This window comes from Thunnus albacares, chromosome 3 (genome assembly GCF_914725855.1).
Source record: "Thunnus albacares chromosome 3, fThuAlb1.1, whole genome shotgun sequence".
Taxonomy (NCBI): Eukaryota; Metazoa; Chordata; class Actinopteri; order Scombriformes; family Scombridae; genus Thunnus; species Thunnus albacares.
The window spans coordinates 13225750-13243657 of NC_058108.1; the positions used below are offsets into that span (position 1 = coordinate 13225750).

At 39.3% G+C, this 17908-nt stretch overlaps 3 protein-coding genes across 11 annotated transcripts in view; 2 read left to right on the top strand and 1 right to left on the bottom strand.

Moving 5' to 3' along the window:
- Window positions 1–3296, bottom strand: part of LOC122979231 (DNA-binding protein Ikaros-like) — a 32426-nt gene extending 29130 nt beyond the window's left edge. For 2 of the 5 annotated variants that reach the window (XM_044346519.1, XM_044346517.1), the window contains exons 1-2: window positions 3071–3296; window positions 1184–1287 (exon numbers count right to left, since the gene is read on the bottom strand). The gene's annotated coding sequence lies outside the window, so the exon portion shown is untranslated. Of the gene's footprint in view, window positions 1–1183; window positions 1288–1996; window positions 2085–3070 lie in introns of those variants that run through there. The other 3 variants (XM_044346520.1, XM_044346521.1, XM_044346518.1) reach the window with 3 other exon arrangements.
- On the top strand, window positions 2002–12006 carry LOC122979232 (SWI/SNF-related matrix-associated actin-dependent regulator of chromatin subfamily E member 1-like). 5 transcript variants are annotated; one of them, XM_044346524.1, is made up of 11 exons: window positions 2002–2089; window positions 3045–3098; window positions 3447–3490; window positions 3847–3951; window positions 4846–4926; window positions 5261–5392; window positions 5617–5788; window positions 10345–10517; window positions 10634–10735; window positions 11253–11514; window positions 11625–12006. In XM_044346524.1, the coding sequence occupies exons 2-11, from the start codon at window positions 3092–3094 to the stop codon at window positions 11828–11830; spliced, it is 1284 nt and encodes a 427-aa protein (XP_044202459.1). In that variant the 5' UTR covers window positions 2002–2089; window positions 3045–3091; the 3' UTR covers window positions 11831–12006. The 5 variants fall into 5 exon arrangements, with proteins under 5 accessions (XP_044202459.1, XP_044202458.1, XP_044202461.1 ...); XM_044346523.1 differs by lacking the exon at window positions 2002–2089 and adding an exon at window positions 2240–2327; XM_044346526.1 differs by lacking the exon at window positions 2002–2089 and adding an exon at window positions 2240–2327 and having other exon boundaries at window positions 5617–5746.
- Window positions 12007–14329: 2323 nt separating this feature from the next.
- ccr7 (chemokine (C-C motif) receptor 7) lies at window positions 14330–17874 on the top strand. Its single transcript, XM_044346684.1, has 3 exons — window positions 14330–14489; window positions 15993–16042; window positions 16317–17874. The coding sequence occupies exons 1-3, from the start codon at window positions 14474–14476 to the stop codon at window positions 17379–17381; spliced, it is 1131 nt and encodes a 376-aa protein (XP_044202619.1). The 5' UTR covers window positions 14330–14473; the 3' UTR covers window positions 17382–17874.
- The last annotated feature ends 34 nt before the right edge of the window (window positions 17875–17908 follow it).

Consider the following 17908-nt stretch of genomic DNA (forward strand, 5'->3'; position numbering starts at 1 on the left):
CTCAAAAAGAAATATAATTTAATGTTCATATCACAGGCTTGCCCACGACACACATTACCTCTTTTACAGGTTGCATTTTTAGATATTATTATTCCTATTTATCTAATCTGGACCTGATTATATTGTTGATGTATTTGTGTTTTTTTTTATAGTTGCTATTGATAGTAAATTATCCTGTGAACTAAAGCTTACTGTGTGAACATTACTGTTTTATTTGATGTCAGTGTTATGTGTTTGACAAGTTTATTTTTTAGCTGTTAAATGTTTAGCGCAATATCTTTGTCACAACTCTTGAATAACTAACTACCAGTTTTTGGTCTGTGGGAGGAAGCCAGAGTACCCAGAGAGAACCCACGCAAGCACAGGGGAGAACATGCAAACTCCACACAGAAAGGCTCCAGCCGGCCCGTGCGTTTGAACTCAGAACCCTCTTGCTGTAAGGTGACAGTGTTAACCGCTGCACCACTGTGCCACTAAAAACAAGAAATATGTAAATCTACACATACTGTGCGGGATGCACTCCACATTTAAAATTACAGTGATCTACATGTATGAGAATACTTCAGAGCTTATCAGTCTACTTATTGCTTTCATCAAAAAGGTGAAATTATTGCCTCCAGGCCAGAGGCAGAGAGTGAAACATTTACAGTGGACTTCATAAATTTATAAAACCCACCAAATTAGCAGGACAATGTGATTTGGACAGTTTCATAGATAAATGTTGCTGCATCTTGATGTTGAAAAAAAAAAACGAAATCCAGTACCATGTGTTTCCCAATTCCTATCGTGATCACTAGTTTGATGGACAGGTTAATGATAATAATCAAGGCATTTGTCCAAGGAATACCTCTGGAATGATACATCATAATAATCTGACTGCAGCAGGTTCTAAAAATACCTCCACCATCCACCACCAGAGTAAACTTTCAAGTCTGCTTAGTTCCAGTGCCTGAGTCTATTTTGGAGAGCTCTACCGGCTTAAGAACTGGGTCTGAATCTGCATTACAAGAACAGCCTTACGGGTTTTCCTCTGATTGATTCAAATTGTCACAGGCCCTGCTCTGCCTCTGGGCATCCACAATCCCACAGCTGTGCCTGGGAGGCCCTGTGTGTGTGTGTGTGTATGTGTGTGTGTGTTAAGCCTGCACAGTAGCTTACAGGAGGCATGTGACCTTCACCCTACCTCCAGATGCACTCCATCACAGGTGTCCAACGGTTAACAAGGTCCTGCCCATACCATGTGTGGAATCCACTCCCTGTCCCATCCATAGATCTCTCCACCAGTGCCTGGTGAATGAAAAGAACATGAAGCATCACACCTGGTGATGAGATCACAACAGTGTCTACATGCATATTATACAAGATGCAGGTCAAGCAGAAATGAAATAAGCTCTCAAGTGTGCAGTGTAAACAGAAAGAAACAGGGTCACAATGAACACAATCAATTAACAAATCCAAAACAAGTACTATTCAGGTTGAATGGACAGAGATGTAGGCTAAATCCTGCAGGCTTTGGATTGTTATCTTTAGGGAACACACTATTACAACTATTGACCTGGGCGGCTCTCAAACAATGTGAACAAGAATGCAAAGTATTTCAGTTCTAACAACAAGGGAGCAGTGAATAGGGCAACCTTGATTTTCTCAAAAGCTTAGTAGCCTGTGAAGCATGCATAATGCAACTTACGGTATGGTGACATAATAAATCATTCCAACTTTTTTTTTTTTAATATCATAGCCTGAGATTATTAACTTGTACAAAAGGGTGGATGCAAACTGTGGAGCATCTGCAATGACATGCACATTTTTGAAATGAGGTGATGTATTTTGCAGACAGGGTAACCATGAAGGTCAGCTTTTTGCCCCCATACAACTCAAGAGTAAACAGGCTACATTAGTTTCTGACCAGTTATGATGGTACACATCTGTAACACATCTGTAAGCTATGTGGGTACATAGTGAACTCTTATTTGACTGCACTGCGCTGTTATGATACCTCGTCTTTTCCACTGAACGGCTGTTCTTGAGAAAGCTGTTTCTAGAGAAACATCTGTTTCTGCTGAAATTCAGAAATTCTGCTGTCATATCAGTAAGTGAGAGCTGCAGCAAAGACAGTTGATGGACGATGAGCATCAGCGTCCAGGCAAGGGAGGCACAGCTGCAATGAAGAGAGGGTGGGGGTGCAATTCTGGAAGATTCTGCAGAAATCTTACGAGTGGACCCCATTTCATTCGTATATTGTGGGGACTGTGTCTCTGAGCTAGGTGGTTAGCCTTCCCTGTCAAAGCCACAACGTACACACTGTGGTGGGGACTAAAGGTTTTAGGGTGAGTTTGCTGGCCATCACTTTAGAATACATGCTTGCTAGTCACCATCAAAATCTATGGGAATTTGTTTATCTCTAGATGTGTTGGTTTGACTTGACGTTGCATGCTAATATTATCTCTATATTCTTTTCATTGAGGTAGCTAAGCTAAGCTAGCAGTTAGCTGCGTTACCAGCTCGCTAGCCGTCAGCCTACTGAGCATTTACGTTAGCCCAACACATAGGACCGAATATCTACGGTCAGAACAGTATAATTACAGTTTCACTCATCTAACTCATGTTAACTATATCCATTGCTGGCGTCAGCTGCAAACTACCTAACCCTTCGAGGAAGATACAACAAAGTACTGCAGCTTTATTACTGGCTACTAGCTATCATAAGCTACCGTTAGCTTGTCTCGGCTCGGTTATTGGAGGGTTAGCAGCAGCCAGTCCTAACGTCAACAACTGGTGCTTTTCACCTATTATTATTGCCCTTTCCACTCCTAAAGCATGAAACTCTAATGTGTTAGCAAATTAACGATGTTATTAACAACCCCTCTTCTGCTGACACGATATAAGCGATGCTTCCACATATAAGCAGCAATCTTTCCAGACAGTCAGTGATACTCATGATCGGCATCTCTTTGTGCTGTTCAATAAACCAACCTGGCAGCAATTAATTATCTAATCAATACGTTCTAAAATGCTATCTTACTCTAAACATATGTTTATTACAGAACCAATGACTGGATTAGACTGATACCTGCTGCTCATCACTGCAAAGATGTCAAGTAAGTTAAGGAACTGGGAATATTCGAGCAAGTTGTGTCAAGCTCTTTGTAGTTAGCTAGGTGATGGTGCTAAAATGCATTTTGAAATACACCAGACCTGTTGTTGCCACTATAACCATAACACTGCAGCATCAAAAGTGCACTACAGTCATGAACAGAGAGTTCCTTTGGTGTGGGTCTACTTTGTTATTAATGGTTTTTATTTCTTGTAGTCACAAAAAGAAATTCATATTTAAAAGACATAAGTAGCAAATAGTGAACTTGAATTCAATTGGAGGATTGGGAGTAGCCTGCTGTTTCACTGGACTGATACTGATGTTTTAATGTGGACCTTTTCTTTCACAACAGAGAGGCCATCCTATGCCCCTCCCCCTCCCCCTGCCCCTACAACTGTAAGTATCTCTGAAATAAATGTGGCACCAAATATTAACTGGGTATCCTAAATTATGTGGATGTTGCTTTCTGGAGATTTCATTTTAGTACAGTTTATACATTATCAAAAGGTATTTTTCAAAGAAAGCATGTTTTTTGTTGAATTCACAACCCCTGTGATACAGACTGATGTGCTGATACACCACTGCTTCTGAAAAGATTACCTCCCTATAGCTCCAGCATGACTGCAAGTTTCTTTCTTTTGCATTTCCCAGCTTCTTTCATTGGTTTCTTTAAGTTTCTGTCTTGGGCTTTACTCCTCTCCTTATTTTATGTCATTTCTCATTCGTGTTTCTGTCTCATTTGTTTCCATCAGCAAATGCCCAACACTCCCGGGTTTGTGGGGTACAACCCATACAGCCATCTGGCCTACAACAACTACAGACTGGGAGGGAGCCAAAGCAGCAACAGTCGGGTAACGGTATGAATGTTAACATTGAGAAAACACGGTGACTGAAAATGTAAGGCAGACTCAGCAGGAGATATTCAAATCTGTAACAATTTACTTTCAGTTAAGTTTCGCAGAACACTCAACAGTCAGTTTGCTCAGTCAAAACAAGGCGTTGCAGAAGCTTCTGCAAGCATCAACAGCATTGCAGCTTTTCAAAAGAATGACCAAAGTTTTGTTTGAATGAGACTAGGTGTATTTTTGCATTTCCACTGTTCAAAGAGCAGATGTTACAGAATGAAAATGTGAAAAGTCATTCCATCCCTGAGACTGAATCTGAAATGAGTATCATTCCAAACTCCTCTGCTGCCTCCATCATAGTGCAGACTGGCTAAAAGTCCATCTGTGTGTATTCAAATACCACCTGCCTTTCAAAGTCTGCATTTCTGACAGCCATGTTAAGTAACCCATGCCATCAGTGTTGCCATGGAATTACAGACTCGCTGCTCGGCATGGCTCTGGCTGCTGAGCAGTAATTCAGTCGCTGCATGCAAGCTGTGGTTGGCTGACTCTGATAATGACATTATGTCTCGCAGTGGGCAAATCTCAGCTTAAGTGAGATTTTCTTTCTTTTTTTTCACAGTCAACGCTATTCCATTGTTCTCTGTGGGGTTCCCAACTTGTATATGGCCTCAAACTGTCATTAATTAAATCAAGTTAATTGAACTGATAAGAAATTACTTTGATGCATTTTGTATTTGAGTCCAAGTATACTGTAATACTTTATTTTTTTAATACTTTATTTTTTTGTTAAATTACACAACCACGCACCTACACATACAAGCATTTTACAAGCATGTTTAAATGGTTGCCTGATCACTCAACAGCAACTATGCCTTAAGATGAGTCTTTTTCTTTCTTAACCAGAATTCTTCAGGAATAAACATCCCAAAGCCACCGAAGCCACCTGATAAGCCATTGATGCCATACATGAGATATAGTCGTAAGGTAAGTACACAGTGTGTAACTGCTGCCTTTTCATCATCATGTGCTCTGTTGGAAGACAGGGATACTTTGATTTGAATATATTATATCAGCTCAGAATGATAAAGACATTAATTCTGTTTGAGACGCTACTAGTTGTTTATCAAGGTAGATGTAGCTAAATGAAGCCAGGACTTAGCTAGGACACTCCACATCACATAGTGGGATTTATCAACTTGGAGATGGAGCTTAAAGCACACGGCCTCCTCTGGTTTGTGACCTCTCTGCAAAGAGATAACCACCTATAGCCCCTCCAACCCAACCCAACCCCACACCCATGTCTGGTTCTCATCACCAGGTTTGGGATCAAGTAAAAGCCTCCAATCCTGATCTGAAGCTATGGGAAATTGGGAAGATAATCGGTGGCATGTGGAGGGACCTCACTGATGAGGAGAAACAGGATTATTTGAATGACTACGAAGCAGAGAAGGTTGGTTGTTTTACAAGGGGTGTTCATGGGGTTTTTGTGATGGGTGATCGGCAGATGTGTCTCCAACAGTTGTGGGTCCCTCCAGTCTTCATTGCTTCCTTTCTAACAGTCATGACTAAACCTCTTTCCTTATCTTGTCCTAGTTAATAGAACCGAGGGTCCACATGTTGTGTCTGCTTGCTTTCTCTGTTTCCTTGTCATTCCTGTCATCTCCTCTACCGTAGATTGAATATAATGAGAGCATGAAGGCCTATCACAACTCGCCAGCCTACCTGGCCTACGTCAATGCAAAAAGCCGCGCCGAGGCAGCTCTGGAAGAGGAAAGCCGCCAGAGGCAGTCCAGACTTGACAAGGGTGAGCCTTACATGAGTATTCAGCCAGCGGAGGATCCAGATGGTAAGGCCACTCAGTTGAATGCTTTGTCTCCCAACGTTTAAAGCACTGTGACAGAGCTGTAATTACTGTAGCACGACCACACAGAGTTGCCAGTCCGCACACCCAGAGACTGTTATCTTTTTCCCTCCTCCTACACTGCTACAACCATCCACATTTTGGGTAATTTGGTAATTTCTGCTTTTAAACTGCAAAATGGAACAAAATTTGTCTTTGTTTTGCAAAACTGTTGACATTTTGTAGGTATTCTTGGCATTGGTTTAGACATAATTGCAAAATTTACATTCTTTTCCCTGTTGTTTTAAAGACTGACACACACACACGTTAGACACACAAGCCAGAAGAAGACGTTTGAGTTACACCCACCTCACGGAAATGATGCTTGTCTAGGATCTGGCTGAGTTTGCAGCAGAAGATAATGACGTACAGGAAAACTACAGATAAAACCAATTGCTATTTAGAAACACCCCAGACCATAAAAATGTCAGAGTTGGTATCCCAGCGGGTTGTGTTCTCAACAGGCTGCACGTACATCGATGATTAAATAAGATTTAGCTCTCCAGGTGGCTACATATTCAGAGATTGTGCTTTATTAATAAATACAGTCTTAAATTCTCATGTAGAATAGATTTATTTTGACCATGACATTAAAAAAACCATGAAAACAAGATAAAAAAGAAACAAGAACATAAAAAAAGAAAATATGTAAATAAGGAAACAAAACAAGAATAACCAATAAAATCAACAACAAACATATACAACAAATTCTCAATAAACAACATAAATAAATATTATATGTCTGAAATGGAGTAGGAAGAAGTAAAATACTTATCTCCCCTTTTCTATACTTATTCAGTGAACTTATATGAATGATGATGAATAGTCCAACTATCTGCCCCACGCCTATCATACACAACTTAAATAATTACCTCTATGTTTATTCTATTTATATATACATAATCCAGGTGCCCAACTGGCATGTCCCATGACTCAGAGAGAGAGAACAAAAACCCTCCAAAACAATAACAACAACGTCATCATCAGCGAGTGTCACATTCTCGAGACAAACAAGACCCCGTCCTCATTTTGTACGTTCTTAAAGTGTTTGATAGTCTTACTCTGCTTGAATTCTACATTAACCATTCCACTAAGTCACCCCACAAATTGAAATGCACATTCTCTTAAGATTGGTGTGAACATGTTTTTTTTTTGTGCAGTCTTAAATTCCACCAGAGCCATGAACTTCAAAACATGTGTCTTTAAAAAAACAGTGTGTTATTGTGTTCACGATATCCTGCATTGTTTACCGTCCTTACAGCTCTTTTTTGTAGAATGCATAATGAGTGTAAGGTGCTTTTGCACATGTTAGCCCGCACCTCTACATAGTTATTCAGATACAGTTATACAAGTGAACAACAACAGAGTGTATAACTCTAGAATGTGTCTTGTTTTTCCCAGAACTGCAACGCTCCTTGCCGACTTTGCTCACACATATCTTGTATGAGGTTTCCAGCAGATTTTGTGGTCACACCACATCACACCCAGAAATGTATTTTCATAAACCCGTTCTATATAAACGTAATCTATCATCACTTGTAAGTGTGTGTTTAATTTACGATTTCCAAACAGCACAAGTTTGGTTTTATTCAAATTTAATGAAACTTTGTGTCAAACCGCTGTTTCAATTTACTCATTTCAATCGTAACCACCTCCAAAAGCTGTTGCAAATTCTCCCCAGAACAAAAAATATTGGTGTTGTCCACAAACAAAACAAACTTCAATCTCCTTGATACCCTACATATGTCATTTATATACAAGGTTTTTGGGCCTAATACTGATACCTGTGGGACTCCGCAGGTAATATACATGGTGATTAATAGTCACCTATCTGTACGGCTGCTGCCATAAACCAATTTTTCCTTCTCTGTTCTCTCTATATCATAAGAGCACACAGAGATAAAATGCTTGTTTGACACACAAAAGACATAAAAGCAGCTGTTTGATCAATCATGCATAGTTTTAAAATGCATATGTAACAAGGCTATATTATGGTTATTTTCAGCAGTCGAGTTAACCAGCAAAACTAGATTTGTTGAAAGTTTATCTTGGGTGAAATGCAATCGGGACTATGTAATAGAGTTAGGCATACAGGAGAAGCCCTGGCTTCACCTAACATCTGTAATGCAAAACTAAAATAACCTGAAACCACATCCATAATGTAGAGGGACAGTGTTGTGCTAAAAGCAAAAGCTGGAAAGTATCCCTACATTAGCGAAACAATTCTACAGAATATGTGAGAACATAAAATCCTCACACGCTACCTTCAGAATATATTTCTCCCTTGGCTGTTTCCTGTTGTGGTGTCAGAGCACCTATGTGAGCACCTTTGAAACTTTCAACGTAGCAGATACGATTCATTTCTGCCCTCTGGAAAGTTTCAAGGGTGCATACAAGGGTGCACGCCGCGCTGACAAGTTCAACTGATACCAGCTGAGAGCTCTTGTTACATCACGCAGCGGTTAAGCAAAAGCCACAAGGACAAAAATTAGTGTCATGTATTGTATAACTATATGACAGTGTTGGCAAATGGAAAAATAAAAGGGGAACCAACTGGTAAAGAAAAATACAGGTTAAGAAAAGAATCCTGTAATTTTTCGAAACTAAATTGTTAAATGTATTTGTGAATTCAGCTATTTAGTCCCTAAATGAAAATATACAGTACTCTCCAACATATTTACAGATTATACTGATTAATTAATGCTCTAAACTATTTTTAACTACTCTATTGTTTTATCTATTAAGCTATTTGTAAATCCTTTTTAATCCGAAATATTGATGGATTGAACTATTGTTTCAGCCTATTATTAATCCATCCTTTAATTCTTCAATTAAATAGCAATTGGCAAATACTCAATATAAATTAATAATTTATTTTCTAATCATTTCAAGCAATTTTTTAGATCCATCTAAAAAGCCACAAATGTTCCCAAAATAACATGCTGTATATAATGTCCTGACTGAAACATGTTCAAAATGGCGTCCTCTATGAATGATGTCAAACACAACAGATAAATCCTGCAGAACAGGCATGTAAACAGCTTGGATTGGGGACCTTGAACTTGAACTTGACTTGAGGATAGCTGTTCACAGTTTCTGTTCTCTTCATACAACCTAACAATGCCTGAGCAAGACAAAACAGGACGCACCAAAATCATATCTCACAAATTCAGCGAGACCTAAAGCTGTAATCACGGTCAAAAGGCGCTTCTGCAAAGAAATGACGCAGTTGTCGAAGTCATTCAAATGTTCTGTTTCATTCACAATAAAATAAAACAAAAAAAAACAGTTTCAGTCCATCTGGAGTTAATTCTTCAACACCACAGTGAGTGTGGAAAAAAGGCACTGTAAATGAACTGTATTTGGATTTTTCCTTACTGCACAACCATCCTGTATCTAAAATGGCAAAGCAGTATACATTGAAGACAAAGAAGAACATTTGCTGGCAAATGAAAATTGCAGACTACATCTTGAAAGTTCTGTCCACATTCAGTGAGTTATAATTAACAGCTTGTCCCATTCACTCAGCAATATAGGTTTTGCTTTGCTTAAGGACGCATTTTGACATAATGGCATATATTTAACTCTTAACGGCTGAAATACATCAGGCACGGACGTGACGTGTCACATAGGCGTGGCGGTGCAGTTTTTTTTTTTTTTTTTTTTTACCTGCTACACCGACTGCGTCTTTGTTGCGTGCCGGCCGTGTTTTCTGAGGAGATTTCAAGTAGGATACTTTGGAAAATAAAGCATTTGCCGGTAAAACTATTACAAAAATAAGACCTGTCTACATGTGTACTGTAAATCTTATTTTCATATGTGCTTTCAGCTGTGTGTGATACTATCCATATTGCCTATTAAAGTTATGTAACAACAAGTTGACCAAGCATTGCCAAGTTTAAGTTGCAAAAGATAAAGTTATGGTTATGGAGGGTTTGGAAGTGTAGGCTGTATTAACTGGTATTGAATTAAATAACTACATCGTTTTAACTACAGGATCATGGAAACACATTGATTTGATGAGATATCTATTTTCATCATTTTTAATCAGATTGTTCTCAACTTTATGCAGTTTTTACCTGTTGGAGCGCCGTGTAGCCGTGCACAGAGGAAAAAAAAAAAAAAAAATAGACCAGTCGCATAAAAATAGAGATGAGCGGCGCGATGCCTGCATGGGTGCCTGCGGCTTCTGTGGTCAGTGTAGCAGTTTCAGTTGATTATAATGGACACGCTCTGCTGGAGCAGACGTGTTGCGCCACGTCTGTGTTTGGTGTATTTAGACTGTAACTCTGTATAAATATTGAGCGATGTATTCCTGATGTCTACAGTGTCTTGATACAGCAGTATTTGCATCATTTTGATAGTGACTATGTAACAAATCTCCACTCTTCACAGGTGTAATATATAGATATATATGTATATATATATATATATGGTAATATAAATATAATATATATTACCAAAGCCAGTTGTAAAGCCTCTACTGTTTTTCATGTCTTCAGATTATGACGATGGGTTTTCCATAAAGCATTCAGCTGCAGCTCGTTTCCAGCGCAACCACCGTTTGATCAGTGAGATCCTCAGTGAGAGCGTAGTCCCAGATGTGCGATCAGTCGTTACCACTGCTCGCATGCAGGTCCTCAAACGCCAGGTCCAGTCTTTGATGGTGCACCAGGTATGATCATTATAGTCTTGTATTCTACACATAATGGTGGCATATCACATGGACAGCTTTGTTTTTTATGGATTAGTTAAGTAAGAACCGTGGTGCCCGTGTGTCTCGTGTTACAGAGGAAGTTGGAGGCAGAGTTGCTTCAGATTGAAGACCGCCACCAGGACAAGAAAAGAAAATTCATTGAAGCCACAGAGTCGTTCACGAACGAGCTCAAAAGGGTACGGCATCTTTTACATCGAACGTGGTCATCAATTACTCGCACGCAAGCTGCATTTTGCATGTTTTACTGTACAGTGCGCAGCTCTGGTTATGTGCCAGTCTATGTCTGCCTTACAGCCACCAGCTGTTGCTAACGCCATCCACATGTTCTGGCAATCATATAGCTTTCACCGTTAACAATTTGTTGCCCCCATAATAACTGTTGTTCTGAAATGAGATGCAGGAGTGTTGTTGAATGCACTATCCACTGTACACAACAGGCGGCGCCATTTATCCTTTACAGAGCCTCTCAAAGCAACCATTCACTGAGAAGTTTGTCAAGACTGTACATGTACTGAAACGCTGTTGTAATCCATGTAAAAAAAACAGACAGCACTGAACTTTGTAAAGTGAACAAATTATGCATCTAATCACTGCATACAGCATGTTCAAGAAAACATTTGCATATGCATTTCTAAAACCAAACTACCAAAACCAAACCAAACATTTCTAAAACAAAACATAACTGCTTTTCAGCTGTGCTGTATGAAAGTGGAAGTGGACATGGAGAAGATTTCTGCAGAGATTTCTGCAGCAGAAGAGGCAGCCCGCAAACGGATGGCAGAACGTGAGAAGGATGCAGGAGACCGAGGTGCTAGAGAGGCCCCCACCTGCGTCTTAGCAGAAGAAGAAAAACATGTCTGCGCAACACATGGCAACAAGTCCCAGCAAAATTCTCTCAGTGAAAGTAGCAACAAGGAAGGCGAGGACACAGAGTCCAATCCCACAGATACACCAGGTGAGCCACACTGGTATTTATCAGTGACTATGATGCTGTCGGGATCACTGAATAAACTTTTTCCTCCACTGCTTCGTGTATTTTTAATGTCACCTCCTTGGCTGATGCAGGGAAGCAGAAGGCCTCAGAGGAACTTGAGGCTCATCCAGGCAGTGAGGAGGGGGCGTCCGAAGACAAGGAAAGTGTCCCAGAGGGAGCCATGGAGGAGGGAACCAGTGACAGTAACACAGGCTCTGAGACCACCTCTGCTCAGACAGAAGATGCCCCGACTAGTGAACCATCAGAGGGGCCCAGCAGGGCAAGATCAGCCCACTGAGTCCGACACCTGACTGCTTCTGAACTGTAAGGCTGTCAGTACATTTGTTGGCCTCTGATAACATGTATTGCACAGTATCATCTCATTTTGTCAAAGCATATGAAGAGCGTTCAGATGAGTTTAACAAAGCCTGAAGCAAAGATGATGTTAAAAAAATAAATGAAAAATGTAAAGCACTTGAAGCCGACAAAGCAATGGTCCTCTCTAAAATCAATGGCTGCTAAGTGCACCACAAAAGCCCGTGTGAAAGCACTATATTTCCTCCATAGGCATCATTGCCATTGGGAAGAAACCATATAGGCCCTCTTCAGCACATATTGATACATATCTCCCATCTTATTCTCTAGCACTACGCAAATGAAGACTGGCTACATGAAAAAAAAGCTGTTCACAAGAAACAAACATTGTTCAGTGTTATATTTAACTTTGTCCTTTGTATTGTAGTGTCATTGTTGCTTTTATCGTTATTTTTGCATGTTGTAATTTTTAAAAATAAGTTGGCATACTTGTGAAGAGTGGAGCTGGGTGACCATCTCCTTGGCAGGAGAATATTTGTTTACTATCTGTACCAGTATTACAGTGACCGTATTGTCTCAGGAGTTTGTAGTCACTAGTAGTAGTTATTTTTGTTATTTATTATCAGCATTTTTATTATACTTGTGTATTGGTTGTCCTGGGGCCTGGCCTGGTCCATCTATGCGCATATATCACATGATCATCAATGCTGTACAAAGCTCAACTACCGGTGTTCTCAAGTTTGCTAGCTGTCAATCAAATCAAAAGCAGTACGCTTAGAACATTTCTGTGTTATGGTCAATATTGCAATTTTCAGCAGAAAACTTTTAAATGTACCGTAATTGTGTACACAGTGTTACGAGGTTTGCTTAAACATGGATTTTCATGTTGTCGTAAAACATCTTTAAGAACAGTCATAAACACGCAGTCTTAAAATGAATTTTCTTTTGCATATTTATACCAATAAACTTTTCTACCCTAAACAAGTTCTCATTTCACTTATTTTCCAGAAATTGTTCAGTGCAAGATGACTATCATGTATGAACAAATATACAAATGCACATTTACAGTATAAAAATGCATAACTTATATCTATCTAAGTGCTTTTAATGGTATACTGCAAAATCGTTGATGGGTGTATCAAACACTGCATACAGTGTGCATGCAAAGAGCAAATTGTCCTCTGCACATTACAGGTAAGGGAAGTGGGTAAGATGAGAGGGAATTGTTCTGATTTCCTGTTTTCAGCACTTGGCTGCAAATCCTCCTGAGTTTCAGTTGTGACAAAAGTCAGTATCAGTACCATAAAGAATGACTAAGAACTGACAGGATATTTAAGCTTTATATATGATGTTTTCAATGGTTTTAGCCTCTCACAAAATCATGTAACGATCAGATTTGGCTGTGCTTAAGTTTAAACGTGAAAGATGTGCCCTTCACTGCAACATGCCACCTTTTTGTACCGTGCGGTTACCGCTGCCTCAAGTGAAAGCTAGAAACCACAACCGCAGAGCTACAGGTGTGCAAAGCCTGTGCAGATCTTGTGAGTAAGGTTAGGTTAGGTTCCACTGCTGTCCAGTACAGCAAGTACAGACTCTGACTTCATGATATATGTGCAATGATGTAGCACTACACAAACAAATGAGTAACTTACTGTATAATCAAAATTATTTTATTAAGAAATGCAATCTGTCCCACCAACATTAATATTTTTAATAAATACTGTGTATTACTATCTGTTAATTTGTCCTCTTGAGAGTAAAAGATAACATACATGTATATAAAAGTGTTTAAAAAAGGTAATGATGCATATTTCAGTTGTTTGATTGTATCACCTGCATTGAATATATGTGTATATTATATATATATGTGTGTGTGTGTGTGTGTGTGTGTGTGTGTGTGTATATGTATATATATATATATATATATATATATATATATCAATCACTGGCTGTCTACTACTCAGATCATTATCAACTGACTGCACAGTGGTGTGGCTTTGAACTATCATGGTGTGACTATCAGACTGCTTTACCCTGAAATGAGATTCATATCGAGCTCTATACCTCAGTCCCGATACTTCTCGCTTTGATTGAGACATGAGTGGCTGCTAGTGATGTTAAATAACTGAAAACTTCAAAAAAAGTTTTCAGTTATTTAACATTACTAGCAGCTACTACTACAAGTTTTTGTAGCTCTGCCCCTCAAAACATATACACAGAAAATAAAGTGTGAAGCAGTGAGCTCCAGAATGTGGTTTATATATATTTTTTTTTTTCAAGTCACAGTGGTGACGCTCCTTATTATTCTTAGTTGCAAGGTGTTAAGACTATGATAGTTAAATACTTTACACATAAGTATTTACATGATACATGATACATAATACATACATAATTTAATATACAGTATGTTGTAGTATAAATAATTGAAAAAAAAGAAAAGTAGTTTTTGTTTTGTTTTTAGGGGCAGCGGTTTTCTATGCCTCACATGATACTTGAGGGCTGAGAAGAGGAAAAGCTTCAGTAAGGCAGGGTTTCTTTTCATTTCTTCAGAGGGAAACCACCATCAAATACAGACATTCAACTCATCAGTGTTTAGTGGCTTCACCTGCAGTGTATCGCTCTCAACATGACTTTTGTCAGTGGTGAGTACCTCCATCAGGGTTCGACAAGGATAGTTAAAAGGATGTTATTCCTGGTGTGGTGAACAAATGCAAAATGTAAAAAAGCCATCAAAAAGAATGTGTTTACAGAGATAATCTCAACTAATAATTGAAAGTGAATTAGGATAATGTCAAAAGCAAATCTGAGAAAGTAACTAAGGATTCCAGGATGAATGGATCTTTTGGTATCAAATTTATCAGAACCAGTTATTTTGTCTTGTCTGTAAAAATAATTGAGAGTAATATCAATACCATAATCATTTTTAGCCTTTGTGGTTGCTGCTTTTATAAAGAGCGGGCTGAAAGCCACACAGGTCGCATGCAACGTGCTACCTGTGACACGTTTAGTAAGGGTGTCGGTACATGTTGGTACATATGAGTCAGTTTGAACTGTTTGTCCTGAATCATTTACTCTGTTAGCCAACATTATTTTTTGTTGGACCTGCCAACCATTGTCGCCACTAAATAGTAACCTTTGCTAATTTATTACTTGAAAGAATAATTACTTGCCTGGGTATCTCATTTATCGAACAGCAGTTTTTTTTATTCTCCCTGTAAGTACACCTTAATAGTTAATTAATAGTTTTGTCAATATCAAGTTATTTGACTAATGGTGCAGTCTGTATTGAAGTATAATAAATCACATTTAACATAACAGTGTCAGTTATTAGATATAGATATGATTAATGACTACTATTGAGAGTTCTTTTTCTTTTTTTCTTAGCCAATGCAACTTAAAACCACATGACCACTGGCTGCAAATAGAAAAAATAATACATAGAACAATATACAGCAATCAATTTACAATAATAAAAATCAAAAGTGAAACAACCACATTAAAAAACATCAATATTAAATAGATATTAAAAGGTGATTGGCCCGGCTAAGTTTTAGGGGAGGCTGTAATGTAATGACTAAAGGTAGGTTTTCTGAATGTGCTTCATTAACATGTAATGGAAGGCCGTTCCAGAGATAAGGGGCACAGTAGGCAAATCCTCTGAAGCCAACTGACTTTTTGTTAACTGAAGGAATGACCAAGAGATCAGCATTGAGAGAGCGAAGAGGGCATGCTGGCGTATATGGTGTAATTAGCTCAGATAAGTAAGGTGGTGCAAATCCATGCAAGGGCTTATAAATTAAAAGAAGAACCTTAAAATCAGCTCTAGCTTGCACTGGGAGCCAGTGCAAAGAGGCCAGAATGGGTGTTATATGGTCAAATTGTCTGGTTTTTGTCAAGATTCTAGCTGCAGAATTCAATTGTCCACATAAAGGTCAGTTTACTGGTAATAATAACTAGTAATAATAATAATACTACTCAGCCTATGAAAACAGTTGTCAATGTCTAGCAACTGGGAAAATAACCCTATTCTATTATTTTCTAACATCACACAAATTTCTCTGCACAGCAATATGTTTATTAAGGATAATGTCATCATATCATTACCATGCTTGGTTTTCTAAAAAATAATTCAGCTTTTTTTTCAGGTTTTCACAACTTTCTGCCCGCTGTCCTGATATGGTTTATGACATTGGAGGTAAGAAAGCCACACAAGTGCAGCTGTAAACATGAAAAATAAAAGGATGTAGAGCATGCATGTGTGTAGTATCCGCAAGAAAGTGAAAACAGCAAGTATAACACCTGTTTTAACAATAGCCCTTGACACACAAACATTTCCTCAAAGAAGGGGGGTGACAAAAAATGTGTCAGGATGCAGTGAAAAGCAAGTAGCTTAGTTTTCTGATTTACACACACACACACACACAATATTTCTTTCTTTCATCTGATCATTTAATCTGTCTTGATTACAGCCTTGCTTGTCTCAACAAGGACAGAATCTATCCATCAACTACACAGATTACACCGAATTCACAGTAGATTATGGCGACATCCCCGAGCTGTGTGTGAAAGAAAACAACCGCCAGTTCCGCCTCTGGTTCATGTCTATCTTCTTCTCCATCACCTGCTTCCTGGGGCTGACGGGGAACCTACTGGTCATCCTCACCTTCTTCTACTTCAGTCGTCTCAAGACCATGACGGATGTGTACCTGCTCAACCTGTCATTTGCAGACCTGCTCTTTGCTCTGTCGCTCCCCTTTTGGGCAGCCAACTCCATGGCAGAATGGGTGCTGGGTTTGGTTGTGTGCAAGGCCATGCACACTATCTACAAGGTCAGCTTCTACAGCAGCATGTTCCTTCTCTCTTTCATCAGCGTGGACCGCTACTTTGCCATAGCCAAGGCTGTCTCCGCTTTCCGCCGCCGCTCCCAAGCTGTGTTTCTCAGCAAGGTGTCATCAGCTGTCGTCTGGGTGATGGCACTGATCTTCTCCATACCAGAAATGAAGTACACCAACATCAATAACAACACCTGCACCCCTTACTCTAGCAATGCTGACCCGCTCCGTGTCACCATCCAGACAAGCCAGATTGTTTTGGCTTTTGTCCTTCCGCTCTTGGTCATGTGCTTCTGTTACAGCAGCATTGTCCAGACCCTTTGCCAGGCTCAAAGCTTTGAACGGAATAAGGCCATCAAGGTGATTCTTGCTGTGGTAGCTGTCTTCGTGGTCTGCCAGGTGCCCTATAACCTGGTGCTATTTTGGAACACAGTTGTCACAGCAAACGGAGGAAGCAAAGATTGCAACTATGATAACGCTCTCCTCTACGCCACCGACATCACCCAGTGTGTGGCCTTCCTGAGGTGCTGCCTGAACCCCTTCGTCTATGCCTTTATTGGTGTGAAGTTTCGCCACGACCTTCTGAAACTACTGAAGGAGTTGGGTTGCATGAGCCAGGAGAGGTTCTACAAGTATACCTGCGGCAGGAGGAGGAGCTCAGCAGCCACCGACACTGACACCACCACCACATTCTCTCCCTGAAACTGTCTCAGTATGGACAAAATCCTGTTCACACCCAAACAGTGGACTGTTGAACATAGTGATACAAGAGAGATTCAAATCGAAAATAATTTTTTATGTACATTCTGGTAAGACAATTGTGTGTGATTTTGCTGTTTTTGTATTGGTTTTATCTTCTTGTTAGTGTCTATTCTCATCTGTCGAGATTAAACAAGGCTTTGGTTTTTCTTTTTTGCAGGCTGCAAGGTAAATATTGGTTATTGTATTGATATTTTTGGTATTTCAAGAAATGCATTGTGTTACTTAAAAAATATATTATCTACAGCGCTGTTACTCAACTATTTGAAGTGAACCAACTCATGAACGTTAAACTAATAGAACAAATCACAGTTTTACAAGTATACTCTGTATTGAATGCTATTTGCAGTATTGTGACAATTAAATAAGCTTAAATTCACTGGAACTGAACTTCGTATGTATTGATTTTTCATAAATAAAACCCTGAAATACAACATTAACAGAATTAATGTGTATTAAAAACATATAAA